The sequence below is a fragment of the Rhinolophus ferrumequinum genome, chromosome 17, assembly GCF_004115265.2.
Source record: "Rhinolophus ferrumequinum isolate MPI-CBG mRhiFer1 chromosome 17, mRhiFer1_v1.p, whole genome shotgun sequence".
Lineage (NCBI taxonomy): Eukaryota > Metazoa > Chordata > Mammalia > Chiroptera > Rhinolophidae > Rhinolophus > Rhinolophus ferrumequinum.
This window is the reverse complement of record NC_046300.1, coordinates 6,851,419-6,878,718: the sequence shown is the minus strand read 5'-3', so window position 1 is coordinate 6,878,718 and position 27,300 is coordinate 6,851,419. Positions and strand designations below refer to the sequence as shown.

General features: G+C 52.2%; 2 protein-coding genes across 7 annotated transcripts in view; both read left to right on the top strand.

The window, feature by feature from the left end:
- The window catches only part of DAG1 (dystroglycan 1), a 54,229-nt gene extending 48,765 nt beyond the window's left edge, over positions 1 to 5,464 (top strand). For 4 of the 5 annotated variants that reach the window (XM_033131729.1, XM_033131732.1, XM_033131733.1 and 1 more), the window contains one exon: positions 757 to 5,464. In XM_033131729.1, the coding sequence (XP_032987620.1) occupies positions 757 to 3,159 (2,403 nt within the window). In that variant the 3' untranslated portion in view covers positions 3,160 to 5,464. The remainder of the gene's footprint in view (positions 1 to 756) is intronic. The other variant, XM_033131728.1, reaches the window with a different exon arrangement.
- Positions 5,465 to 15,808: 10,344 nt separating this feature from the next.
- Positions 15,809 to 27,300, top strand: part of BSN (bassoon presynaptic cytomatrix protein) — a 78,831-nt gene continuing 67,339 nt past the window's right edge. For both annotated transcript variants that reach the window (XR_004425425.1, XM_033131707.1), the window contains exon 1: positions 15,809 to 16,032. Coding sequence is in view for 1 of the 2 variants with exons in the window: in XM_033131707.1 (XP_032987598.1) it covers positions 15,809 to 16,032 (224 nt within the window). In the remaining variant the exon portion in view is untranslated. The remainder of the gene's footprint in view (positions 16,033 to 27,300) is intronic.

Genomic DNA, 27,300 nt, shown 5'->3' with positions numbered 1-27,300 from the left:
TGGAATAAAGGAGTGAGCGCCTCAGGCCGGTGTCTGAGCCTGGGCTCGCCAAGGGCAGAGGTGAGCTCTGTGCATTTCCCACGCTTAGGTGACTGTAGAACTCTCTTCCAGAGATGCCAGAGCTCCTTGGAATGCCTCTGATAAACACTCTTCTAGAATAGGTGTTTCCAGTGCCCCACCCTAGGCATCAGTTTTTCTTGAAGTTTGAAAAGCAGGGTTAATGAAGACATTAGATACGACTAAGTGTATTTGCTACCAGTGTGTACCGCTACACTTGCTTGTAACGTGGTGGTTGTAAAGTGAATCGTTGGGGGCATTGAGTCGTCCCTTGCACCCAGACCTACAGGCAGTTCTACTTCTGGGCAGGAAAGGCGCTCGAGGCCAGGCATTGGATTTATCTGCAGAGGGCAGGGGAGAAGGCTGAGTGCTAAGAGATGTCACTGGTTTAGAAACTCAAAACATACTTGGGCCCCGTGGCATCAGTTCTTTGGGATGAGACCTGTGTTTGAGTGCCAGCACTGCTGTCTCCCAGCGTGTGGCCGTGGGTGAATCGTTTGCCTTCCAAGCCAGCCCATCTGGCAGCCCCTGTCTCATAACAGGTAAATGAGCCCCAGGAGAGAAGCGTGGGTTCCCCCAACAGGAATTCTGCGTTATACCTCAAGCCTATCACAGTTCAGGCGAGACCAGTGGTTAACTGTTGTGATCATTGTCCACTTAATAACAGTAGTACTTAACTGCTGCTGGTGTCTCTTCCAGCTGTCGGCTGCGGGAAAGGAGGCGCTGCCGTCCTGGCTGCATTGGGACCCGCAGAGCCACACCCTGGAGGGCCTCCCCCTGGACACCGACAAGGGTATGCATTACATCGCAGTGAGCGCTGCGCGGCTCGGGGCCAACGGGAGCCACGTGGCCCAGACCTCCAGCGTGTTCTCCATCGAGGTCTCCCCGGAAGACCACAGTGAGCTGCCGGCCGTGCGGGCAGCGTCACCAGACCCTGGTGAGGCCGTGTCATCTGCCTGTGCCGCCGATGAGCCTGTGACTGTCCTGACGGTCATTCTGGATGCTGACCTCACCAAGATGACCCCTAAACAAAGGCTCGACCTCCTGCACAGGATGCAGAGCTTCTCAGAAGTGGAGCTTCACAGCATGAAGCTGGTGCCGGTGGTGAATAACAGGCTGTTTGACATGTCGGCCTTCATGGCCGGCCCAGGAAATGCAAAAAAGGTGGTGGAGAATGGGGCCCTGCTCTCCTGGAAGCTGGGCTGCTCCCTGAACCAGAACAGTGTGCCTGACATTCGTGGAGTGGAGGCCCCTGCCAGGGAGGGTGCCATGTCTGCCCAGCTTGGCTACCCTGTGGTGGGTTGGCACATCGCCAACAAGAAGCCCCCTCTCCCCAAACGCATCCGGAGGCAGATCCATGCTACACCCACGCCTGTCACTGCCATTGGGCCCCCAACCACAGCCCTCCAGGAGCCGCCATCCAGGATTGTACCCACCCCCACATCTCCAGCCATTGCTCCTCCGACAGAGACCATGGCTCCTCCAGTCAGGGACCCTGTTCCAGGGAAGCCCACAGTCACCACGCGGACTCGAGGTGCCATTATTCAGACCCCAACCCTGGGCCCCATCCAGCCCACTCGGGTGTTGGAAGCTGGCACCACAGTTCCTGGCCAGATCCGCCCCACGATGACCATTCCTGGCTATGTGGAGCCCACGGCAGTCGCTACGCCTCCTACGACTACCACCAAGAAACCACGAGTTTCTGTGCCAAAACCAGCCACGCCTTCTACTGACTCCTCAACCACCACGACTCGAAAGCCAACCAAGAAGCCACGCACGCCCCGACCGGTGCCCCGGGTCACCACCAAAGCGCCCATCACCAGATTGGAAACAGCCTCCCCCCCCACTCGCATCCGCACCACCACCAGCGGGGTGCCCCGCGGAGGGGAACCCAACCAGCGCCCAGAGCTCAAGAACCACATCGACAAGGTGGATGCCTGGGTTGGCACCTATTTTGAGGTGAAGATCCCGTCAGACACCTTCTATGACAAGGAGGACACCACCACGGATAAGCTGAAGCTGACCCTGAAGCTTCGAGAACAGCAGTTGGTAGGCGAGAAGTCTTGGGTACAGTTTAACAGCAACAGCCAGCTCATGTACGGCCTACCCGACAGCAACCACGTGGGCAAGCACGAGTATTTCATGCACGCGACAGACAAGGGGGGCCTGTCGGCTGTGGATGCCTTTGAGATCCATGTCCACAGGCGCCCACAAGGGGACAGGGCTCCTGCGCGGTTCAAGGCCAAGTTTGTGGGGGACGCAGCCCCGGTGGTGAATGACATCCACAAGAAGATCACCCTGGTGAAGAAGCTGGCCTTCGCCTTTGGGGACCGCAACTGTAGCACCATTACTCTGCAGAATATCACCCAGGGCTCCATCGTGGTGGAGTGGACCAACAACACGCTGCCCCTGGAGCCCTGCCCCAAGGAGCAGATCACAGGGCTCAGCCGGAGGATCGCCGAGGATGATGGGAAACCGCGGGCCGCCTTCTCCAACGCCTTGGAGCCCGACTTCAAGGCTCTGAGCGTTGCTGTGACCGGCTCCGGTAGCTGCCGGTATCTACAGTTTATCCCTGTGGCACCACCCAGGAGGGTGCCCTCCGAGGCGCCACCCACGGAAGTGCCAGATAGGGACCCTGAGAAGAGCAGCGAGGACGACGTCTACCTGCACACGGTCATCCCGGCCGTGGTGGTGGCAGCCATCCTGCTCATCGCTGGCATCATTGCCATGATCTGCTATCGCAAGAAGCGCAAGGGCAAGCTTACCCTCGAGGACCAGGCCACCTTCATCAAGAAGGGTGTGCCTATCATCTTCGCAGACGAGCTGGACGACTCCAAGCCCCCGCCCTCCTCCAGCATGCCACTTATCCTCCAGGAGGAGAAAGCCCCTCTTCCCCCTCCCGAGTACCCCAACCAGAGCGTGCCCGAGACCACTCCTCTGAACCAGGACACCATGGGCGAGTACACACCCCTGCGGGATGAGGACCCCAACGCGCCTCCCTACCAGCCCCCGCCGCCCTTCACAGCCCCCATGGAGGGCAAGGGCTCCCGTCCCAAGAACATGACCCCATACCGGTCGCCCCCTCCCTATGTCCCCCCTTAACCCACAAGCGCCTAGGTGGAGGCAGGGGTAGGGCAGGGCCCTGGAGACAACACGGTGTTGTCTGTGGAGACCAGTGGCCTGCAGACCACCGCCCACTGGGAGCCGACGCCTGACCTAGCACACACTGACGCGGGGCCTGGACTAGCCCGCCCTCTCCGGGCCTCCTACTCCCCAAAGCAGCTGGAGAGACTTTGGGGACATTTTTACTTTTAGTTTTTGCCTAACAGCTTTTTGTTTGTTCATAGAAAATTCTTCGCTGCGTTTTTGATGGCTGGCTGGCTCTGAAAGCACCGTTTGGAGTAGAGGTAGATGGAGGGAGCGAGGAACCGTGAATGAACTCGCAGGCAGTGCTGGGTGGCCTCCCGGCTCTCTGCGTTTTGCCTTTAACACTAACTGTACTGTTTTTTCTATTCACGTGTGTCTAGCTGCAGGATGTAACATGGAAAACAGTAGCTAAAGATTAAATTCAAAGGACTTTCTTAAGGTTAAGTTTTTACATTTAATCTGCTGTTTACCTAAACTTGTATGTATGATTTTTGGGTGGGTATGGGAAATTGCTTTGCTAAAAATAAGCTCCCAGGGTGTTTCAAACTTAGAGAAGACCAAGGGACAGTATTTTTTATCAAAGGAATCCTATTTTTTCACACTACGTAAACTTGGTTGCTCTGATCCCCCAGAGCCGGACTGGGGGCCTCCCGGCCCTGGCTCGGGTCAGGGCCCTGGTGCTGGGCTTGCTCTCCTGCTGTAGCCAGTGGCTGGAAGCTGGAGGGGCCTCTTGGGCCGTGGACATCCACACCCCACCCCATGCGCGCTAGTGGCTCACCACCCAGGGGTCTTCCTTTTCCTGGAAAGGCGACTCCAAGAGGCAGTGGTGGCCGTGGCCCCCAACCTAGGTGCTCCAGGGTGGGCTAGCTGTTCATGGGGTACGGGGGAGGTCGAGGGCCTCGACCTCATCAACCTAGTTTCTTTTATCCTTCTTCTGTGTGGTTTTTTTCCTCCCTCCTAAAAGGAATACCATGGTTTTTGAAACACTCAGTGGGGGACATTTTGGTGAAGATGCAATATTTTTATGTCATGTGATGCTCTTTCCTCACTTGACCTTGGCCGCTTTGTCCCAACAGTCCACAGCCCCACCCTGACCCCCCACCCCCACCCCTCTTCTGGCACTCCAGTCCCAGGCCTTGGGCCTGAACAGCTGGGAAAGGTCTGGTGGCTGTGGAGGCGTGCCAGCAATAGTTCATAGTAAAAATCTGTGGGCTCTCAAAGCTAATTTTTTACTAAAGTTTTTATACAGCCTCAAATTGTTTTATTAAAAAAAAGATTAAAAATGGTGATGCTTACAGCAGTTTGTACAAGCTCTTAGTGTTGATTCCATGGAACTGACGGCTTTGCTCATTTTGATTCCCCCCCCTTCCTAATGGTTTAAATTCTGGAATTACATTGGGGCTTCTTTTGCCTTTTTTAGCAGACCGTCCGTCTGCCCATCTGCATCTGGCCCATGACTCAGGGGCACTCACTCTTTGATTCTCCTCCTTTGGAAGAAACCATTTTGAGCATGACTTTTTTCTTGATGTCTGAGAGTTATTTGGGGTACCTTTTAGGGAGGAATGCCTTTCGCAATAATGTATCCCTTTTGTGACAAGAGGGGTGGGTGGGCCCAGGCTCCCTTTGCACACCTAGCAGCCAATTCTAAGCCATATAGACCTTCTTGCAGAGCATTCGTGTGTGCTGCCTCAGGAGGGGAGGGCTGGTCAGAGGCCCCGCCTCTCTCCCCTGCCCAGCATCTGGTGCGCATGCCCCTGTGGGGGGAGCCTGTAGATGAGGGCTCAGTGGACCTTTGGGGACTGGGCCTCGTGCCTCCGAGCCCTGATCCACGCTGGACTTTCCCCAGTGTCCCAGAGTCAGGAGCACAGGCCGCTTCTGACCTGGTGAGATGATCTGTGATGACCTCGTCAAAAAAGAAGCAATTCCCAATGTTCCAGGTGAGGGCGCTGAAAGGCTTTCCAAACAGCTGTTGCCCCTAGCAACCCCACCATGGGGCACTGCCATGCAGAGAGACGTGGGCTGGCCCAGAATGGCCTGTTGCCATAGCAACTGGAGGCGCCAGGGCAGTGAACAGAATAACAACAGCAACAATGCCCTTGCGGGAGGCGTGATGGCCACTGGACTCTGTGAGACAGCCAATCTCACATTCAAGTGTTCACCAACCACTGACGTGTTTTTATTTCCTTCTATATGATTTTAAGATGTGTTTTCTGCATTCTGTATAGAAACATATCAAACTAAATAAAAGCAGTGTCTTTATTATACAGTTATGTCCAAGCATCTACTTCCCTGGCCCCTACACATTCTAGGTCATGAGTGGAGGGCAGGCTGGAGTCCATGTGACAGGGAAGATGGAACCCAGCCAGGCCGTCGGAGGTGGCCCTTGAGCAGCTGGCCTGATAGCCTCCACAGCCTTATCATTTCCGCGCTGCTGGGAGGGGTGGGTGTGTGCTCCAGAAGCTCTGCCATCACAGGAGCCCTTCTTAGCACTCTGGCCTGAGCTGCAATTTCCTCATCTGGTGGGGAGGGGGAGGAGCCGAAAAATCCAATGAGACTGAGGAGGCTGGGGACTTAGGGGTGCTTCTGGCTGCAGCCCCACTCTAGCTCCTGCCCCCACTGCCTGGTGGACTTGGGGCTGGCCAGTCTCCCAGGTAGTCTCAAGGCAGGTTTGGTTTGGCTTGGAGTGGAGAGAAAGGAAAAATGGTCCCTGGCCAAGCTGTTCTGCCCTGGTTGGGCTTACAGATGTTGGGGGCCTCCCCCTAAGTGTCCTGCCTGGGATGGACAAGCCAGCTGGGTAGGGGCAGGGTAATCCTGGTCGTGTGTGCACACCGGCGGACCTCCGTGTGCCCAGGCTGTGGGAGGCAGAGGATGCAGCAGCTGTGTCTTCAGAAGCAGGGTCAGGGCCATTGGTAACAGAACAACTAGGACCTCATCTGAGCTCACCCTCCATCCCCACAGGGTCTTCAGCATCACCACCTACAGCCCCTGGGCTGCTGCTCTGCTCACAAGACGTAGCTAAGGCCCCATATTGCAAGCAGACAGAGCTGAGGCCCAGCGTGGGGAGTTGTTGAGGGTCACATAACTACTTGTATCCCCAGTACATGTTCAGGGACACATACCTCATGCCACTGGCCTAGCAACAGGGCCCAGAAAATGGCCCTGTCCTTGCTTTCTTGGTTTCAGGAAGTTCTGCTTAATACCTAATCTGAAGCCACTGGATTATGAGTGGACTTCACTGGCCTGAATTCGAGGAAAGGAATCCCTGGTTTCAGCAGAGAACAGCAATGTCAGCCGGGCAGTAAAGAGCCACAAGGGTGTCTGGCCTCTCTGCCCTACTGTCCCCTGGGAATATCAAATGTTTGGCCTGGCAGACCCCTCTAGGTCTCTGTGACCTCTCCTTGGTAGGGGGTGGGGGCTGTCTACTCAGGACTTTTGAGCTGGAGAAAAGGTAATGAAAGGAAGGGGCTGGAAGGAAGGGACACTGGGGGGACGGGACGGGGCTTTCATCCACAGGAATCCGCTGCTCATGTGTCTGACCCAAGGCAATTTCCTGGGATCCCTCTAGGTTGGCTTCCCCATCTGTGAGGTGGGGACAGTGCTGATCTCTGAGGGATTCTGAGACACCCAGGAACTGGGGGTGAGGGGTGGAATTGGGATAACAAGTTACCTCCAACACCGTGCCTGCGAAAGTGGCAGAGAATCCAAGTGAGACTAAAAGAATCCACATTCTCTCCTGGGCCAGAGCTGTTGGCTGGGGAATACTGGGGTGTCTGGAGCTCCTGGCCTGGCTAGCCTTCTAGAATACCACCAGTTTGGTGGGAACTAGAGACTCCACACGGCTCACCTTACTGCAGCCACCAGCCTGGCCTCCGCCTGTTCCCAACAGGCTGAAAAAGATCCTAGCAGAGGCCCTTCCCTAGATCCCCTAAAGTATGGAAGACCCCACTCAAACATCAGTTTTTTCAGGGCAAGCTTCACCCCTTTGTCTACATATTACTATATCCTAAATCAGTTGATGACTTACTCTTCATGCCTTGCTTACCTTCTCCATCACAAATCTTGAGGCAAGGTGACAGGCAGAGGGCAAGGTCCAGGTCCTGCGCCTAGAGCAAGGCAGATTCAATTCTAAGTGTGATCCAAACACTTTAGGTTTTTTTCTGATTGTAAAATTTTATCCATATTGTGGAGCCAAGAATTATTTGAAGCCCTCAGTGGGAGACGCTGGGTACCACTTCCCCTACTGGGGCTGTTGACTCAGAGAAGATAGGGCAAGACATTCAAAATGGGGGTTCCCATCTACTGGGGGTGAGGTGCTCCTACATGGGGGCCCCACCTGAGGGCAGTCTGTGGCAAGGGCAGCACGAGGTCTGGCCACTTGGGCTCTCAATAGCTTCACTGCCCCCAGCTTTGGTGGAGGTGACCCTGGAGTCTTAGCTGGGGAGGAGCGAATTTGGTCTGTTCATGTCCCTGTGGAAGTCTCCGTGTGGCCAGGACGGTGCCCTTGAATTGGTTCGCGACGGGGGCAGCTCTCACCATGGGTAGTGGCTCCGTCCAGGTGAAGCCAGCAGACAGCAAGCAGATAGCCGGAAGTTCTGGGCCCAAGAGGGGACAGTACCCGCGGGCTCCCAGTAGGTGGCGCCAGAGGCCGGAATAAGCCTGCCAGCGGTGGGCGGAGCTGACAAGTCGGGCTGTGGGAGGGGCTAAGGCCGCCCGGGGAGGATTGGATGGAACCCTCCTAGACCAGAACTGAGATGGCCATTGACTGGACTAAGGCCTAGGGGAGGGCGGGGCTGAGGCCGTAGTGCCGGCGGCCGGCAGCCGCTCGAGCTAGGTCGCGGACTGGTTGTGTAATTGGGTGGGTTTCCTCTCGCTCAGTCCCCGGTGCCCAGTTCCTGAGGGCATTGGGGCGAGTGTAGCTGGGGATCCGAGCCTGCCCTGCCCTGGGGCGTTGTTCATCGGAAAGGGAAGCGGGGTAGGAATAGGAGGGACGAGCCTGGGGCCCAGGCTTCTGGAGGTCTTACGCTTCTGGGGCCCCTCTCGCAAACCTCGAAATCGGATGTATGTAGGCGGGAACAACTAAGTAACCTTCCTTTGCGCACTCCGTCGCCTTAGCTTCTGTGTGCCTCCAGGCCAGCGCGGGGCCTGCACATGATAGCGCTCAGCACTTGTTGGATGCTGAGACTCAAGTACGCTGGGCTCTGGTAGGGTCCTGGTTGGAAGCCAGGTATCTCCAGTTGCGTGATTGGGGAAACAGACGGGAATGGGGGAGCAGATGATCAGTTTCTCTGGGTCGACCCTGAAGCCCCAGGGAACACCTTGCCCAAAGCTGTTGTCACAGCCTTGGGCACACACTAGGACATCAGGTAACATTCAGCTGGCCAGGGCTCCCAGGTCTGAGGCTCCTGCTTTCCGTTCTCATGGCATCACAGCCTCAGGCTGTAGAGGGCAAAGCACAAGTTTGGAACTTGTGGAAATGTCTGGGAGCTCAGGTGAGGCCAGCTCCCTTTCTAAGAATCACTCCCCTCTTCCCTCAGCACCTCTGTTGCAAAAGGTCTTGGAAGAGAAAGGTGAAGAAAAGGGCTAGCTCCAGCCCAGGACGGCAGGGGAGGGGAGGTCCTGCCGGGAGGTGGCAGCAGCTTGTCTCTCTGGGTGTGCCTGCCGGAGAGAACCAGCTTTGTCCTGGATGAGTTCTCCCTCAGGGAACATGTGCCTGGTTGTGCTGGGCAAGGAGCTGGGCTCAGTGGATGCTGAAGGGGATGGAGTCCTCCCCTTGTTTGAGGAGCACATGTGTATATGTGTGTAGGGGGAGGGCAGCTCTGCCTTCTGTGTCCATTAAAGTGATTAGAGTGCAAATGAGAGGCTAAGGAGGCATCCACAGTGACCCCAATGGCTGACTCAACAACCACTGTGTCCCCCACGCCACTCCCTGGGTCCCAGACAGCACATCAACTTCCTCCTTATCCCCAGCCTTTCATTTGTGCTGGGTCAAGCAGGGCTAGGAGAGGGACACAGCCATCCTGGGAGCCCCAAGATCCCTGGAGCAGGTCAGGGGATGGGAGTGGGCTTGGTTGGAATCAACAAAGACTGGGGAAGGGCTCAGCTGAACACATGGCCTTTCTGCTCTCTTGGTGGCAAATGGAGGATGTCCTTTGGCCAGCTTACTAGGAATTCCTCAGTCTGCACTGTCAGGAAGACTAGCTTCCCAGAAAGCTGCCGCCCATGCCATGCCTCCTCGCTGGAGGCATTATCGCCATAGAAAGAGCAGTGTAACCAGATGTTGCTGCCCAACTGATACCCGCCGCTCTCCAGTCCAGAACGTGGGGGAGCCAGGGAGTGTGCTCAGACACCCTGGTGCCCGAGAGTGCCTTCAGCCCTCACAGCCGGGCATGGTGCTTCGGTCACACCCACCAGTGCAGGGTAGGACAGTAGTCCTGCACTGAGGGCCAGCCAGCCGTCCAGCCCTCCAGGTCCAGGGCCTGGTTTGAGCAGCAGCCAGGCAAAGGCCAGACTTGGAGATTGCAAACTCAGGGAGGGCAGAGTAGGCTCAGCAGGCTCGGTTTCTGCTGCTTCCCTGGGGCCTACCATTGTGATGTCCTAAGCTCCAAAAGTGTCACATTTAACTGAAATTTAACCAAATTGGCTTCCACAGTATGGCTGGTGACATTAGCTAGCGCTTGCTGTGCTCTCTAATGGGAAAACTGTGGACTCTATTTCCAACAGACTCACGTTCAACTTTCACACGTACACACACACACACACACACACACACAAGCTGGGAAAATTGTATTAATCCTTTTTTTAAAAGTTAATATAAAATTATAGCAAAACAAGGAACCTGAACTTTAGTAACAGCTGGAACATTTTGCAGCAGCAGCAGCGGCGGCGGGAGAAGAGATTTAATTTAGTTGATGTTCTGTGGTTGTTGGTTGTTGGCTAGTCTCATGGTGATGGAAGCTGAACATTTTTTTCGAAAGGACCAAGAAGCTGCTGGAGATTTGGTTCTCCAGGCAGCAACCCCAGACAAACCAAGGATCTGGGGATATTTGCACCATCCCAAGACTCCTCTGAGTATGAGTGCTGCGACTGTGGCGGTGTGGCATTGAGAGGTTATGACCAATGAGCTCCACGGAGAGCCTGGCCCCAGGGTGTGGGGCAATGGGCTTTCAGGAATGTTGGCAGCACTTGCCACCATGCCTGACAAAAAGCAACTGGAGAAGGAGATCCAGGAGGACGGAATGTGCTGCCAGATCTTTAAGGCATTATCTCTTTGAAGGATTCTCTTGTAGAAAAGCATTGTGATAGCTAAAATGTCACAGGCCTCATTTCTCAAGCTTTGTGCAAACCCATAAAATGTTTACTATGTGCCAGACTCAGTTCTAAGCACTTTCTATGTATGTGATAAGAAGCGTTACTTTTCTTACAACTATGGGAGAGCTTAGTATTTTCCCCATTTCACAGATGGGAAAACTCTCTGGTGTCAGTGATAGGCGTTTGGTAAAATGATTGCGATTGGATTATCTAGAAAATCTTATAAAATAAAATGAATAACAACAAAAAAAATAAATTGAACTGAAGTTATTCATTCTACCAGAGACCTAGCAGAGGTTTAGTAGAGGTCTAAGGGACTACGGACCTTTCTTTCGTTTTTTTTTTTTTTTTTTTAACTTTTCTTTATTTTAAGTGTGTTTTTCCAGGACCCATTAGCTCCAAGTCAAGTAGTTATTTCAAGGTAGTTGTGGAGGGCACAGCTCACAGTGGTCCATGTGGGGATCGAACTGGCAGCCCTGGTGTTATGAGCATCGTGCTCTCACCAGCTGAGCTAATGGGCCGCCCCTGACTATGGACCTTTCTGTTTGCCATAGGGTTTTGCTTCACCATCAGAGATCCTGCCCCATTCTGTCCATCTTTCCTGAAAGGCAGGAACTCCTCCGTGGCTCCTGGAAGCCTGCTGGACACTCAGGAAAGATGACAGGGCAAACAAGCCCTATTGACAATCCAGTCTGATGAGGACAGAGATGAAGGGCAGTGGAGAGGGTGGCATTGTCACATGGCCTGTAATCCCTAGTGGTCAAGGGTGATTGTCTGTAATGTGCTTGGGTTTGCAGTAATAAAGCCACAGAGGGCTCAGGAGGTAGGGCCCCTCTAAGAGACTTTCCTGAAGATGTGTGGAGCTGGGCCTGATGGAAAAGCTGAACAGGCTGCACCTTCTCCTGGACTGTCCAAGTCATGTCTGAACCTCTGTTGCCTGGGCTGGTTAGGAGAGGGCATAAGGGCATGACTTTCCACTGGTCCTGTTCCTCACACCTCCCACCTCCCCATCTATGCAACAGAGGTAGGTGGGGGGAACGCCATGGGAACTTGGATCCTAGCCGGAAGGATTGCAGTAGGGATTGAGGTGGCATTTTCTATAGTTTATGGGACAGTCTGTGTGCCTGTCTCTCCTGCAAACTGAGCTTGAGGGCGGGTCCCAGTCTTCTCTGCAGGAGTTCGCTATGCACTGCCTGAAGAAGGATGAGCACGTGTACACATGGATGAGATAAGCAAAGCCAGCCTGAAGGCCTGTCTGGGGGAATGCAGAAGGGAAAAGAAAAGCAGCATGTTTTGACTTGGACACTTATAACTTGGAGAAACCGTGGCTTCGTTATTTTTTCTTGTCATAACAAACCTTTGGAAGCGCATAGCTCTGATAGCAATGGGGCTTAATTAGCTTTCTTGGGAGCAATGATGGGTGGAGGGGTTAGGCTGGTGATAAACATTTCTGAACATTTTTTTAGTGGCTTTTTTCACAGAACACAAGTAAAGAACTGCACATTGCAAGAGGAAAGGAATTATGCAGAATAGGCATCAAGCAAATTCTATACCTTCCGGCTTTATTCCCTTTTCCTACTCGACCAAGGGCCATGGGCTAGCTGAAGACCCTAGTACACAAGGACGGTTGTCCAGCCCAGCCCAAGTGGGCTGCTGAGCAGAACAAAGATTGGGTGTCTTGTTTGTAGCCTCACACCAGCCGGAGGCTTGCTCGGGGAGCTGCCTTATTCCCCGTGCTCGTGGATACTGCTGACAAATCTCAGCCAGGAGGGAAGCCCTCTGTTTCTTTGGGCTTCTTTCCTTCCTCTTCAGTTCTATTTCTCTATCCCAGAGGAGGAGTAAGGGTAGGACGCCGATTTTCTGAGTTGCTTCTCATTGAGAGGTTAGACACTCCTTAGCAGCATTACAATAAAAAAAAGAGCTCAGCGCTCAGGGCGCTCCGTAGACAGGAGCCGGCTCTCCTAACGCTCAGCCTCTCTGGAACAGTCCAAAGCCCATGGCACCCCATCATCTAGAGCTGTTCTGTTCATCCTTCCTTATTCTCTTTCATCTCCATTCTCTCAGCCTCCCTTTCGTGCCTGCAGTTTGTCATTCCTCTTCATCTTCATCGGCATCTTCATCTTTGGATGCCGAGCCCCCTGTGAAAGTTGCCACGCTGAAAGTAGCAGCCCAGTCAAGTGAACTTGACTGTGTGGGGGAGCAGGAAAGCCCCAGAATCTGCACTCTGCCCCTCTCACCTTCCGGAGGCTCATCTGCATGTTGCCTGGCCCAGGGCCCAGCTGGTGTCTGAGGGCCCTGCATCTCTTCATCTTCCCAAGATTTGCCTTCTAATGATTAATCATTGCCACAAATCTAGCAGTGAGCTGCCTCTGACTAGGCCTTTTCCTACGTGGATGGATTTCTTTCTGATTCCATTTTCCCTCTGATCTTCTACAGGTGTTTGAGAGCACAGGCCAGAGCAGTAAGTGGATGTCTGCCCATCTATCATTTCTGTCTTGGCATGGGGACTGATTCTCCTTCCACGTGGCCTTTCTCCCAAATGAATGCCATGTGTCACATGTCACACTGAAGTGGGAAGAAGATACCTTTGGCAAGCGAAGTTTAGGGAGCTGGGAAACTTCGGTAGGCTATCCGGTAGCATCCTGTCCCTGGCTGGGCAGCAGCTGGACCCAGGAGGGAATGGTACCAGAAGCAGGACACAGCTGGTTCGCAGAAACTGAGAGATGTGCTCGTTCACTTGTCATAAAGTCAAGTGTAGTGAATTCTCCTCGGTGAGTGCAGACATCCCATCCATGACCCCCTCTACCAGAAGGAACTTTGGACACAACCTCAGCATTCTCCCTCTCACTTATGAAGTCAACAACCTAAACATGGTGATGCAGGAGCTGCAGCCAAAGGTCCCTCCGGGCAGCCTTTCAGCCTGGTGGTTGGTGAACCCCTTGAAGTGCAGGTGAGGGAAGTACTCAGAGCCGCATGAAGAACCCAGCCCAAGTCAGCAGCTGAGGCCCTGCTGAAGCCCTTGTACCCCGCTGAGGCCCTTGTACTCAGCTCAGGATAGTACAAGTCAGACAAAGTCCTACTGTTGAGGTGCCCCTACTCTAGGTCAAGAGGAAGTAAACAACCCCTGAAACAGTGAATAAAAATGGGAGACCGAATCAGAGCCCCAGACAACCAGAGGCCAGCACCATCCCACGGCCAGCAGGAGTCCCCCTGAGCTGAACACCAGGGGTGTTTGTGGACAGGGCAGGCACATTCCTGGGGGTGTTGCACATGGGAAGGGGAACTGAGCGCTTGAAAAGAAGGCAGGGGCACCACTAATCCACACTTCCAGGTCCTCTTGGGTCCACTGTACTATGTCTTGTCACCAAGGCAGCAGAGACCCTGGAGGTCTGCTAACAGCCAGGAATCCATTCTGAGGAAGGTAACTCCCCAGGCCTGCTAATTACCCCCTTTGAAACCAGGGGCATGTTGATTTAAATCTGTGGAAAGCAATAGCTACTAAGCCTTCTACAGAAACAGAAAACAAACATCTTTCTCTCCCCCACTTCCAAGTAGCCCAACCCACACTGGTGTCTATGAAGCCAGGAGAGCCTGGGTTGGGCCGGGTTGGGCAGGTCATTGGTCATACTGCCTGTGTGCATGTTCTTCCCCAGCAGGCACAAACCCCCCAAATCCCAGACCACCCACCAGAGAGACAACTGACAATAAAGAGGGTCATGTGTATTCCTGTATCAGACACTCCACCCTCACAACCCCCCAAGTTAGAGGGGCTAATATAACTGCAGGCTAGGAAAATGGAGGCTTGGTGAGCCTAAGTCAGTTGCCAAGGTCCCATCTGGCAAGTGGCAGGGCTGAGATGTGGATCCTTGTAGAGTCTGGATGTGCACGGGCGTCGTCACCAGAAACTCAGGAAGGACACACGAGGAAACATGCGAGGACCCTCATGACACAGCCAGAGAGGCTGTCATCATCCCAGGCAATCAGCGAGTTCAGGTTTCACGGAAGTTCCATCCTGGAGATTGGGAGGAGCAGCTGAGAGTACATGGGGGTGGCCCAGCCAAGGTCTGTCCATCAGCCTGGCTATCAGTGTTCACTGGGATCTCTGCATTATTCCAGGTCAGGTGAGAACTACAGACATCCCTTTTGATATACTTCTCATCATTAGAATTAAATGGGTTTGCAAAGTGGGTCCAAGTTCACTCAAGTTCTTCTACAGCCGTGATTTATGAAGCCCGGAATAGTTTGGAACACAGTCTGGATCTTCTAGGAAATATTCTCCCTCAGGAAAGCACAGATTTGTGTGAGAAGCAGTGAGGCAGACCATCCTGAGTCGTGTGCAAACACTGAGGTCTGTAAAAGTTCGATAATGGAAAGTCATTTGGGGAGCTCTAAGGTTAACGTAGAGGCAGCCTGTTGTTGCCTCTCAGTCTCTGGGAACCACAGCTCCAGGCCTCTGAGAAATAGCCACTTTTCTCCCCATTCCCAAGGTCACTGTCCCAGGGCCTGCTGAGGCAGCCTTCCATCTGGCGTCAGGCCAGCTCTGACACACCGTCCACCTTTCCCAGCGTCACTTCCGGAGATCCTGTCCAGTGGGACCAGGCCTCAGCATGAATACCACATGGTTCCCATAGCCATCTGGATAGTCTTCACTCCCTAGCTGGCCTCTGACACCCTCACAATCCACCCGATCACTCAACATTCTCTATCTCAATTTATCCGCCTTTCCAACTCCTAAACATACTTTGAGGCCCCTCTCGGGTGGCCCCTCTCCGAGGCCTGTCCCCAGAAGCTTGCCAGCTGGAATACTGAGGTTACCTAAAGGAGAGACCCCATGCCCGCATTCCTTGGAGCAGGAAGCGCCACTGGCTCCAGGGCAGAGCAGGACACGGCGCGACGCCCCTCTCCCTTTCCCCCCGGGCTCTTTCTCGAGGTCTGTGCCCTTCCATCCCGGTTCCGTGGGACGCTCCCGCCAAACCCAGCTGGGCTCCAGGTAGCACACGCGGGACGTGTCGGCCTCGGAGGGCGCATGCGCTGGCGCCGATAGTTGTTTCCCAGCGACCCCGCCGCTAGTTCGTGGATACGCGTCCTCACAGGCTGGCGGGAGCGCGCGCGTGTGGGGGGAGGGGAGTGTGCAGGAAAGGTGCGCGCGAGCCGCGCGTGCGCATGCGCAGCGGCTAGCGGCGGCGCGAGCCGAGCTGGGAGATGGCGGCGGCGGCGCCGAGAGTGTGAGCAGCCGCCCGGGAGCCGCCGGCCCGGGCTCAGCGCGACCCCAACCCCGCCCGCCCGCCCGCCCGCCATGGGCAACGAGGCCAGCCTAGAGGGCGGCGCTGGCGATGGGCCGCTGCCGCCGGGAGGCCCTGGCCCGGGCCCGGGTGGGGGCCCCGGCACAGCGAAGCCGCCTTCAGCACCGGCCGGCGGCGGACAGCTCCCCGCGGCTGGCGCTGCGCGGGCGACAGCCGGACCACCTGGTCCTGGCCCCGGCCCGGGCCCCGGCCCCGGCCCCGGCCCCGGCCCAGGCAGGTAAGCGCGTGTCGCGGCGCCCGGAGGGAGGGGGAGCGAGGAGCTACATCCTGGGGCCAGGGCCGGGCCCCGCGAGCCCCGCGATCCAGTCTGTATCGAGGTCGGAAGTCCGGCTACACTTTGAACCCAGCCCCACTGGCGTGAGCTGGGTGGTCGGGAAGCGGCCCTCCCTTTCCAGCCGTCCCGCCTTGGCAAGGCAGGATGGTGAGCGCAGGGTCAGTCGGGGCCTGCAGACTGTGACTTCGTCACGAACCCCAAATTTGCTTCCCCCCAACGCCGGGCTCAGGAGGGTCTTATGTAACCTCAGCCTGGTCCCTCCTCACTGAGGAGCAGTGGGATGGAAAACGTCCTCCCTGTTTGCTGGTGTCTGTATGTGTCCATTGTGTTGGGTTGAGGAAAGAGCACAATGGGAGTGGCTGTCAGGAAAGATAAGTGTCACTGCGAGGAATAGAGAGATATGGAAATAGTTGAACCATGAACTTGGTCATGCGCTTTCCTCAGACATTTAGTGGCTATAATCATCTTTGGAGGAAGGAAAAATGCCACTGGACACCAAAAGGTACTTATTTGGGCTCAACAATACCAACAGGGTGAGGTGCTTTCACTAAGCTTCAGTGAAACACTTTGGGGTGAAGCAAAAATGCTATTGAATCATCTAGCTCCACATATGTTCCTGTTGCCTGTTGACTTAGATTACCACCTCAAACCAGTGGAAAAGCTGGAACTCATGTAGAATGCTTTAAACAACATATCTGATCAAATATCATGAAACCAGCTTGTTTAAAATGTATGCCAATTGAGGTCCTAGAAAAACAATCAAGTGACAGTGAATGAAGTGGAAGGGAATGCCAATATATAGTAAATCAGTAGACTGAAAACTCAGGAAGGCTACGGAGAGATGACACGGTAAAATGGAAGGCATTATCTTTACACCAAATAGCCCTGGGGAGTAGCAAAACGGGGAGGGGGGCTCTTCCGGCTCCATGTGAGTCTGTTAATAATGTTGCCTTGGCTTTTCTGTGTGGGAGCACATAAATTGTGGGGAACGTAATCTTTGATTCTATAGCTGCCCAACTGTGCCTCTCATACGCTAATTCCTAAGAAGTCATTTCATAGAAAACTAATAGTAATGAAAGGCTCTTAGTAGCCTGAAGCCTGGCGCAGACATGCCAGCCTATGAGCGTCCCTTGGAGAGGGGTTTGCCCATTTTACATTAGCTTTTACAGTAATGCAGTTGGACGGCACATGATTCTTAGCACTGCAAATACTGTCCATTTTGCTGCGTGTTGAGCTGCTGTTTGAGTTTTAGCATGAGCGAGGCTCACCCAGGCTTTTAGAGCTCTGCCTCTAAGGGAAAACGTCTAGAGCTGAATGGAAAAACACCTTGGTATTGGGAGTTCTCTATATGGGGAATTCGACATTTCTCTCCTGGTAACCGAACAGGCTGCTCTGCTTGTAGTTTATCTGACGCTGCAGAGCCAAGCATATGAAATTTTGGGAAGACTTGGGCAGCCCAGAGGGAGAGGCAAAGAGGCTGGTGTGTACTGCTCACATTCCTTTTCAGCGTGTCATTTCTACCCCGTCTGTGCGTTCTGCCGAGGGCAGACCCACGAACTACTGTGCGTTAGGGGAGCCATAGGCTCCTGCTGGGTTAGCAGTCACATAATCTCACTCCTGCCTGTGGGCAAGGCTTACACTTGGGCCTGTGGGGTTATGGTCCTATGGCCATCAGGCTCAGGGGGTGAGCTGGCTATTTGTCACCAAAGCTCAGGACTGGGGTCCGTGAGGAGACTTGGGCATTTACTCTTCCAGCTAATATTCGGCTTGTCACAGCAGCTCAGCCGAGCAGCATATTCATGGTATGTCTCCCCTTCCGCATCAGAGTGGCTTCTGCTTCCTCTCAGCCGAGCATCTCAGGTACCTGATGCCAAATTTAGCATGTTCTGTTCTGAGACACCGCTGAACAGATTGGCCCATTGATGGCGAAAACGCCCTGTGGCATGTACTTCGGGGCATGTGGGAAAGACCCTTGGCACAGTGTCAAGCAAGCTTGTGAATTTGGGGGCAGTGGGAAACCTCATAGAAATCGGTGGAGGATCAGGTACGGAGGAGGTCATTCTACCAGCCCGGGAGGGAAGTGGAACTGAGGTGCTTTGGGGGTTCATTCCTGGCTCTTTGCTGTTGGTCTGTTACCCTTGTCACCCCAGGCTGAATTAGTCTTTTCACCCTCATACTGAGCTGACTTGGGCGCTGTGAGGGGGTGGCTTAATAGCCTGACTTGAATCCTGTGACTAGCGTCGCCACCACACCCATAGTGCTGCCTCAACGACACCCATAGCGCTGCCCATTTGGATGATATGACACTTTGGGCATCAGAGACTCCCTCAAGACAGGGCTCTCTGCCTCTGGTCTCAGGGTCATGTGTCCAGTTATATAGGTTGTGTCTTTCCCAAGAAGTGCCAGCTCGGGGAAGGCTGAGCTCCGTCTCAGGCTCCACTCTCCAAGCTATATGCCACGGTGTGCGCTGTATCCTCCTAGAAGAAGGGGCACTTTGCGTCCATTCATTCATCGGCTCATTTTTTTGGAGGTATGATGTACATCAGATGCCTGGTGTACAGTGAAGTGCTCAAGGTGTTGGGCATGCACTGCACACAAACCCGTGACACACCACCAGTTCAACATGGAACCTTTTCAGTACCTGAGAAACCACCTTTAAAAAAGTTGCACAAACGAGCCATGTTAGACCTGTGGCAACATGTCTAACCTATACCAGCCCCAGTGACTTGCACACGTTTTGACATTTGCAAATTGATCTTTAGTCAATCAGCCAAGGTGTATTTACCAGAGCAAGTGCTGCGTTAGGCTTTGTGGAGTGTCTGCTCCTCTGCCCTCTAGCACCTCACGGTCTGGTTGGTCACACAGTTCTTTTTTTTTATTATTAATTTTTGTATTGGGGAATATTGGGGAACAGTATGTTTTTCCAGGATCCATCAGTCGTTGTCCTTCAATCTAGTTGTGGAGGGCGCAGCTCAGCTCCAAGTCCAGTCGCCGTTTTCAATCTTAGTTGCAGGGGGCGCAGCCCACCATCCCAGGCGGGAATTGAACTGCCAACTCTGTTGTTGAGAGCTCGTGCTCTAATCAACTGAGCCACCCGGCGCCCAGTCACACAGTTCTTGAAGAGCTCTTAAAGAACCAAATCATGGAAGGATCCTAGGAGTGACGCTGTAAGCAGTTCAGTGTCTGAGAAGTGACAAATAGGCAGTGCTTATAGAAGGGTTGTCAAGGGAGAAGAATGGAGAGGCAGAGCTAGCTTCAAAAGAAGGAGAAACCCAAGGCAGGAAAAATGGTGGGGTTATGAGAGGGGGAGTAAGTGGCATGATGAGTGTAGTCTATACAGGCAGGGTCAGTGAGCAGAGGATGGGGCCAAGGTCAGGGGTGCGGAAGAGAGCTGGGGCCAACCAGGGGAAGTGCCTTTCCCTTATCACCCATCAGACTCTGTGATCAACGCCAAGGTCGCCTCTCACTTGCTTCCAGCCCATATGTCATGGAGACATGCTGAGCAAAAGGCAGCTGGGCACAGAAAACTTGCTCATTTGCGGGAAGGTGTGCAAGGCTGCTCTGAGAACCACACCCAGAGTTCCGTTCTCAACATGGGTTTTTTATAATTATATCTCAAAAGAGAAAAAAAAGATGGTTTTGTCAGGCATAGCATCTCTGGTCTGGGATTAGCCAGATTTATTATACTACATCAGCTACCAGTCAGGCTCTAGAAAAATCTTGGATTAATTTGTAAGGATAAAATAAAAGGATACAATTGCCAGGGTTGAAATAATGGTCCTTTAGAGACCATGTTTGGCCCCAGTAGCTGGATTCTCATGGACGGCATGTCATGGGGTTTGTACTAAAGTGGCCTAACGAATGGTGATAATATAAAAATTTTACCCAAAGGGGCAAGCATTTTTGTATTTCTTGCCAGGGAGAGAGGGACAGCTTTGATAACATAGCTTTTCCCAGCTTTAGTAAAACTGGTGAGATGGTGCCAATCAAAAAAAAAAAAAAAAAAAAAGGTAGGGAGATGTTAGGCAGAGAAAGCTATCTTGAAAAAAACACTTTTTATTATGGAAAATTTCAAACATACAAACAAGTAGGGAGAATAAGCCAATGAACTCCCGTATTCCCCTTGCCCACCCAGAGCTGTCATCAAACTCACGGCTGACCAATTTGTTGTCTTCCTCACTTCCCACCCACCATGGAAGCAACTTCCAGACATCCCAACATTTCCCAACCATCAAGATGTCAGTATGTATGTCTAAGAAATAAGGTCTTTGCACAAACATGATGACAGCACCGTGATCACAGCTAAGCAGGATAACGGCTCCTTCTTAATCTCAGTAAATATCCAGTCAGTGTTCAGTTTTCCTGATTATTTTATGAGTTTCTTTTTACAGTTGGCTTGTTTGAATTGTGACCTATACAGGGCCTACACATTGCATTTGTTTGATACATCTCTTGAGTTTCCTTAAATCTGTAGATTTCCTCTCCTTTTTCCCCCTGGCAACTTAGGATTGGAGAACTGTGCCCTTTGTCCTGCGGTTTCTCCTATCCTGACTTATGCTGAGTGTATCCCTGTGGTGTCATTTAAGATGTTCCTCTGTCCCACATTTTTCCTGTAAATGGGGAATTATATCTAGAAGCCATTCAGATTCTAATTTCATTCTTTTGGCCAAGAAACTCTAGCTTTGAAAAAGAGTTAATCGAGGGCTTCAGACATGAAGGGGCTGGGAGTTCACGGAAAGTAGAGCCAGACTTCGGACTAGTTTGCGAGCCAAAAAAACTCATTCAATCGGTTCCTTTTTCCTTCTTCTTGGCTTTTTTAAAGTTTCCCTTCCTCTGAGTAGGTTTGGTTCTGAGTTTCAGAAGGCCAAAGTTTTCAGAGCCCCTGGATCATGCCTTTTCACCCCAGGTTTGTGGAGCCTTCCTGTATATGTAAGTAGCAGGCTGCTAGGAGATAGGATTTGGGGCTTCAATAAAACTCTTTTCTCAGAAGTCCTGCACATCTGAATGGGGCCCTTTCACTGTGTTGCTGATGGAGCTGGGAGGGACAGACCCTGCTGTGTGGAGAATACTTGGAGCCTGCGGCCCATGTGCGATAGGTTGGGGCTGACTGTGGAGGAAGGTGGGCAAAACTGTCATCACGGTCGGAACTACCATTGCTGGCTGCCTGCTCCATTACTGGCATTCTGCTAGGGGTTCTACACATGCTATTCCTCACGCCACCTGCCTGGCCACGCACCTCCTGCCGGCCCCCTCTGTCCTGGCTTCAGTGGTCTTTCCTGCCTGGGGAATCACTTTTTTAAATGGTGAAATGGTAACTGAGACAAGCATGACTGCAGGAAGGGCCGAGGGTCACCTTCGGACTTGAAGCCCTCCTGGTGAGCTGGGACGTGGTGGACAGTCTTAGCCATGGGGACTCCTGCCTGGGTCTCTCAGTTGGCACCAGGCGCATGTCACTGATGGTACCAATGGCATTGATCATGGCATTGATGCTGCACTGGCAGGACTTGCTCACGCTCCTTCTCTGCAGGGCTGTCTCCATCCCATTCACCATCACAGTGGTGGCAGCTAGTTGAAGCTGGGGACTGAAATGGGACCCTGACCTCTGGGATCCTGCTTGTGGGTGGGGGCATGGAATTCTGGGGCCCCACCTCCTGAACTGGGCCTCAGGTGGGTGTCTGTCTACTCCTGGCATTCTCTCAGTCCATGTGTCTTAGACGTTAGGTTCTGGTCAGCTGTGCCTATGGGATGGAGCGGGTGAGTATGTGCTCTGATTCATCTGTGCTGTACCTGGGGCTCCAGGCTGGTCATGGCTGCTCTTATGGGCATCTAGGTTCTGAAGAGAACCTTGCTCTAGCAGAGACCCCTTACCTGGTATTCCCACTTTTTTGTAATAAGAGGGTCACATATGCCTGGGTCAAATATGCCTGGAGGCATATTGAGAGCCCCCAGGGATCTTTAGGTCACCCCTGGGATCAAATCCAGAACTGCTTGGAGAGGCCTGGCTGCCCCTGAAGTGGGTGGGGTGCTGTCAGAGCCAAAGACGAAGAAGAGCTTTTCCTTAATGGGAAGTAGAAGCGCTGGCTTCTGGGACTTGGTCCCAACTGTTGAGGAGATCAAAGAGCCTCAGCAACTTGTCCATGAGCTCACGCAAGCTTCACCCCACCCGATCCCATCTGGGACTGCCCCCTGTACCCAGAGGAGCCCTGAGCTCTCAGTGCCACTGGCTCAGGGAGGGAGCTCTCCCTCCCAAAGGTATTGGAGGAGCCAGTAAGGCATTGGAAGAAGGGGGAGGTAAGGAAATTTCCCTATAGTCACACCATACAGGCTATACATATATACCTGAAAGCAGGTAGGTAATAAGGGTTGCCTGTGCTTTTTATATATGAGAGTGGTTGTGAGGGATTTCTACAGTTAAATTCCACTTAGAAGCAGGAGGATTTTAAAGTGGTATTTTATCCATGTGCAGTATTCAGGAAATCCTTTGGATGCCTGTCCCTGGGTAAAATGTGAGGAACAAAGGACGGTGCACAAAAAGGGCTCTGCCCTCAAGAGCCTCGCAGTCTGGTGGGAGAGCAAGAGCTGCTTGTTTTGGTCTTTATTTACCGTCAAGTACCTTAAATTAGTCTTCTCCTGTCTTCTGTTGATCTCACAGAGGTAAGATAAATGAGAGCATGATTAAAAGGGGTTGTATTATTTCATATTCTAAAATAGTAGAGCATATACTTGTGTGGTGTTTTACAGCTTACAGAACACATTCACAATGTTAACTTATTCTGTTGGGAGCTCTAAAGGCCTAATATGAGAGCTCTAGAAAAACAGCCAGCTAGCTGACTTTAGCAAACCGAAATGCCATACACTGAGCACAGCTGGAGAACCGCGTCACTCCTCTGCCTCCTGCTCTGAGAAGATGGAAAATTTAGCAGGAGGATGGGGAGGGCTTTGAGGACAGCGAAGCATCAGGAAGTAGGTAGGACATTGGAGCAAAGGAGAGGGTCGGGTGGGGTGGGAGCGTCCTGGGTGGGGTCAGAAACGGCTTTTAATCAATCCTGCCATTGCGCCCAAACTGGCTGTATATGTTGTGTATGTCCTTAGTTTTCCATCTGTAAAATGAGAGATTTACCTGGATGATCTCCAAAATCCCTCCACTTCTGACAGCTCCTGAGAGAAAACAAGGACAACACGCAGCCTTGAGGTTAATGAGCAGCCACTTTAAGTGAAGAGGATTGCTCTTCCAGCTCCTCCAGAGATCTTTTGGAGGAGAGGAGGTGGCCTCACAATCAAGCCTGGAGCCAGGAGAGGGCCTGGCTGGCACCTTGCCTCTCCGGCGCTCCTGGTAGGCAGGAGCTCTTGGAAAGCGGTTGGCCTCCTTCTACTGGGCTGGCTACACAGTCAGCAAGTCCCCACCTGGGTCTGCAGAGCCTGCCGCAGCTCCCCCCACGGCTGCTTATCTGCTGAGTGTTGTCTCACCCTATCCCACAGGTGCTCTGGCAGCAGCCAGTGTGCCCATGATTTCCAGGGGAACTGGGGTTGGCAAACACTTCGTGGTGGGGAAAGGTGGGGCATGGAAAGGGCTGGCCTGGAAGAGACTTTAGTTCTGCCCCCTCCAGAGGGGCAGTGGGGCAGATTCCTTCATCTGTAAAGTGAGGAGATGGGCGTGGTGCTCCTGCAAGTCTGGGGTTCTGTGGACTCAGGCTAGGTCTCCTCCAGTGTCAAGGTCCAGCGTAGGAGGCCACTTCCTTCAGGAGCATGCTTTAGCTTCAGCAGACAATGTGTTTGCTTTGTCCCTTTATTTTGAGCATCTAATCCAACCCCTAATGTATGCCAGCTTGTCTGCTCTCACAGCTCTGCCTTGGTGTGAATACCTCAGTGGCCTTGGTGTGAACACCCCAGTGGTCAGTGGTCCCTCACGAGCAGAGGCCTCTACTGTTGGAAAGTTCTTTTACTCGTCTGAAATGGGTTCCCTTATACCTGCTTTTCATGGTCCTGGCTCTGCTGTCTGGCACAGGTCACTTATCTGCTCACAGGTTTAGCAGCGCACTGTGCTCTCATCTCCTCAACCCTCGTCTTCTTCTGTAGACTTGACTTCTCCAGTTGCTGTGTCTTGGATGTGACTCTGGGACCCTTGCTGTCCTGCCCAAGGCTGTCAGTATCCTGAGGACAGGGAGCTTTATAGAACAGCACCCGGCGCTCAGCATGTCACATGGACTAGGAGTGACACATTCTGAAGGACGAGGGGTCTTCGCTCATGCAACCCGAGAACACCTCCTTGTACCTTTCTGAGCACTCTCTGGCACTGTACCCTGCACTGGTCCAGCCTCATGCCGAGCATCTCCCTCGCATGGGTTCCCTCCATCCTGGGCTCGTGCAGCCTGAGTGTGAATCTGTGGGGGCCTTTGTGGATCCTGCCATGTCTTTTCTGCTTGGACTTGGACATCCCTTCCCACCAAGTGAGACCTTTGGGATCCTTATTGTGTCCCCTGAACTGGGGGTAATAACTAAGGCAGTGTGATTGTTTTGGGAATCTTGCAGTGAGGCCTTCTCCCCTTCTTATGGCCCCCTGAACCCACTCTCCAAACCCCTGCACCTGAACTTGAATGGCCAGTGTTGGACTCTTGAGGCCAAGGTCTTGGCAGCTCAGGTTTGTGGTGGTGCCAACTAAGGACAGTGGTAGAGCCAGGGTTGGATTGGAGATGCAACCATCCTTCGCACCCCAGCCGTGGCAGCCCCTGTGCACTGTACAGGAAACCCCTGTGCAGGCCTGTCCTTCCTTGGTGGGCCATGTCATGCTGGCCTCTTTGGGGTGCGTCAGCCTTTGGTTCTGTGGGGTAGATTTCTCCAGGAGCAGCAGATGCTCTGCAGTTGAAAATTTCAAACACACATAACAGGAGAAAAGGTGGTATGATGACTCCCTTCTGTGAACCTGTCACCCAGCTTTAACAATGATCTGTGGTTTGCCAACTTGTTTCATCTGTATTCCTCCAACTTTTTTTTTTTTGGCCAAAGTATTTTCAATCAAATCGAAACATATTTCATTCATAAATACTTTAGGATGTACCTCTAATAGTTAAAATGTATTTCTATTTTAACCCAATGACGTCACAGCCAACAAAGTTAATGGCAGTTTCTTTTTTCTCTTTTTTTATTGGGCAACAGTGTGTTTTTCCAGGACCCATGCGTCGTTGTCCTTCAGTCTAGTTGTGGAGGGCGCAGCTCAGCTCCAAGTCCAGTCGCCGTTTTCAATTTTAGTTGCAGGGGGCGCAGCCCACCATCCCATGTGGGAATTCAACCGGCAACCTTGTTTTTAAGAGCTTGTGCTCTAACCAACTGAGCCATCCAGCCACGCTGCAATTTCCTAATATAACCTAATACCCAGTCTATGTTCAATTTTTCTTGATTATCTCAAAAATGACTTTTTAGAGTTGATTTGTTCAAACCAGGATCCAAACAAACCTTACATATGTGTATATTTATAATATATATTATCACATATATGTATTTTGAAATAATAATATATATAGATATTTTTACTAACTATAATACTAATGAATATAATTTAAGATTTCCTTATAGTTTCTTTTGTTTATATCCTTCCAGGGATGTGTAGTTAAAGTTTTATGTTTCACAGTTATTAGACATGGTTCTACTCTGCGTGTTTATGCCATTAAGAGGATGTACAGTAAAGCTCCTTTTTTCCAGTGTGTGTTCAGTTTGTAAGGATTGCTTTTTGATCACTTATCTGTTGCCACCATCATACTGCACAGTAAATCAGCCAAAATTCAGTGGCTTCAAACAGCAAGTTTTGATCTGCACCCATGTGTCAGCTTGCTGGCTAGAGTTCATGATCCGGGTTCCAAGCTGCAGCTGAGTCCAGATCTGCCCCACGGGTGTCATCCTCCTCGGACAGCAGGCTAGACAGGGCACATTTCCCCATGGTGCTGCCAGACGCACCAGAGGGCGTGCCTCACCACATACACACATTTCAAGCAGAGGCTTGAACAGCTACTAACATTCCTTTAGTCAAAGCAATTCATAGTTAAGCCCAAAGTTAAGGAGTGGTGTTGCAGTTACAATGGCTACATAACTAATTAGTGGCATAAAACAACCATTATTTTGCTCACAGATTCTGTAGGTCAGGAATTCAGGCAAAGCACAGTGAGATGGCTTATTTCTGCTCTGCCGTGTTGGGAGCTTCAACTGGGAGACTCCAAGGCTGGGGACTGAATCGTCTGAAATGTCTTCATCACTTACGTGTCTTACAGTGATGCTGGCTTTTCACCGGGGGCCTCTGTGCTATCCAGGTGGGCTAGCTTGAGCTTCCTTACAACATGGTTGCTGAGTTCCGGGGCGTCCTGAGGGAAAGAAAGAGAGCGGAAGCCAGGAGGAGAGGAGGTTTGCTACCTCTTATGACCTAGTCTCAGTAGACATGCTTTGTTACTTCGGCCACATTCTGGTGATGGAGGCAGTCATAAAGTCCTGCCTGGGTTTGCGAGGAGGAGACATGGGCTCCGTCTCTTGGTTGGGAGCGTCCCGGTTCTATAAGGGCATGTGGGACTGGAAAGCTTGCTGAGACCATTTTTGGAAAAAGACTGCCACAACCGAAAAAAATATACTCCACCTCTAGTGAGAGGAAACACAAAGTCCCATGGCAAAGGGGAGACATTCACAGAAGGTAAAGAATTGAGAATAATGCCATACGATGCAGTCATTCCTCCGTGTCCAAAATCCACAGATTCTCAAGTCTCTCATATAACACAGCGTAGTATCGGTGTATAACGTAGGCACGTCCTCCTGGGTACTTTAAATCACTCTAGGTTACTTACAATACCCAATGCAATGTAAATGCTATGGAAATAGCTGTGAGACTTTATTGCTTAGGAAATAATGACAAGAAAAAAGTCTGTACCCGTGTAGTACAGAAGCAAGCATCGCAGGCCTAACTACATGGGACACGTCAGCAACAACATGTGTTTTTCCTGAACATTTCTGATCCACAGTTGGTTGAATCTGTGGATGTGGACCGCACACATACAGAGAGAGGGCTGACTGTACTTATTCCCTTTTGAGTTAATTGCTTCTTAAAATTGCTTTTATGTGATTCCAAATCCAACAAGTTATATTGAGAGAAGCCTGGATCCATCTTATCCCCTTCCACCTTTTTCCATCTCTTCCTTCCCTGATAAGAAACCATTATCAGTTTTTTCCATTGTTTCT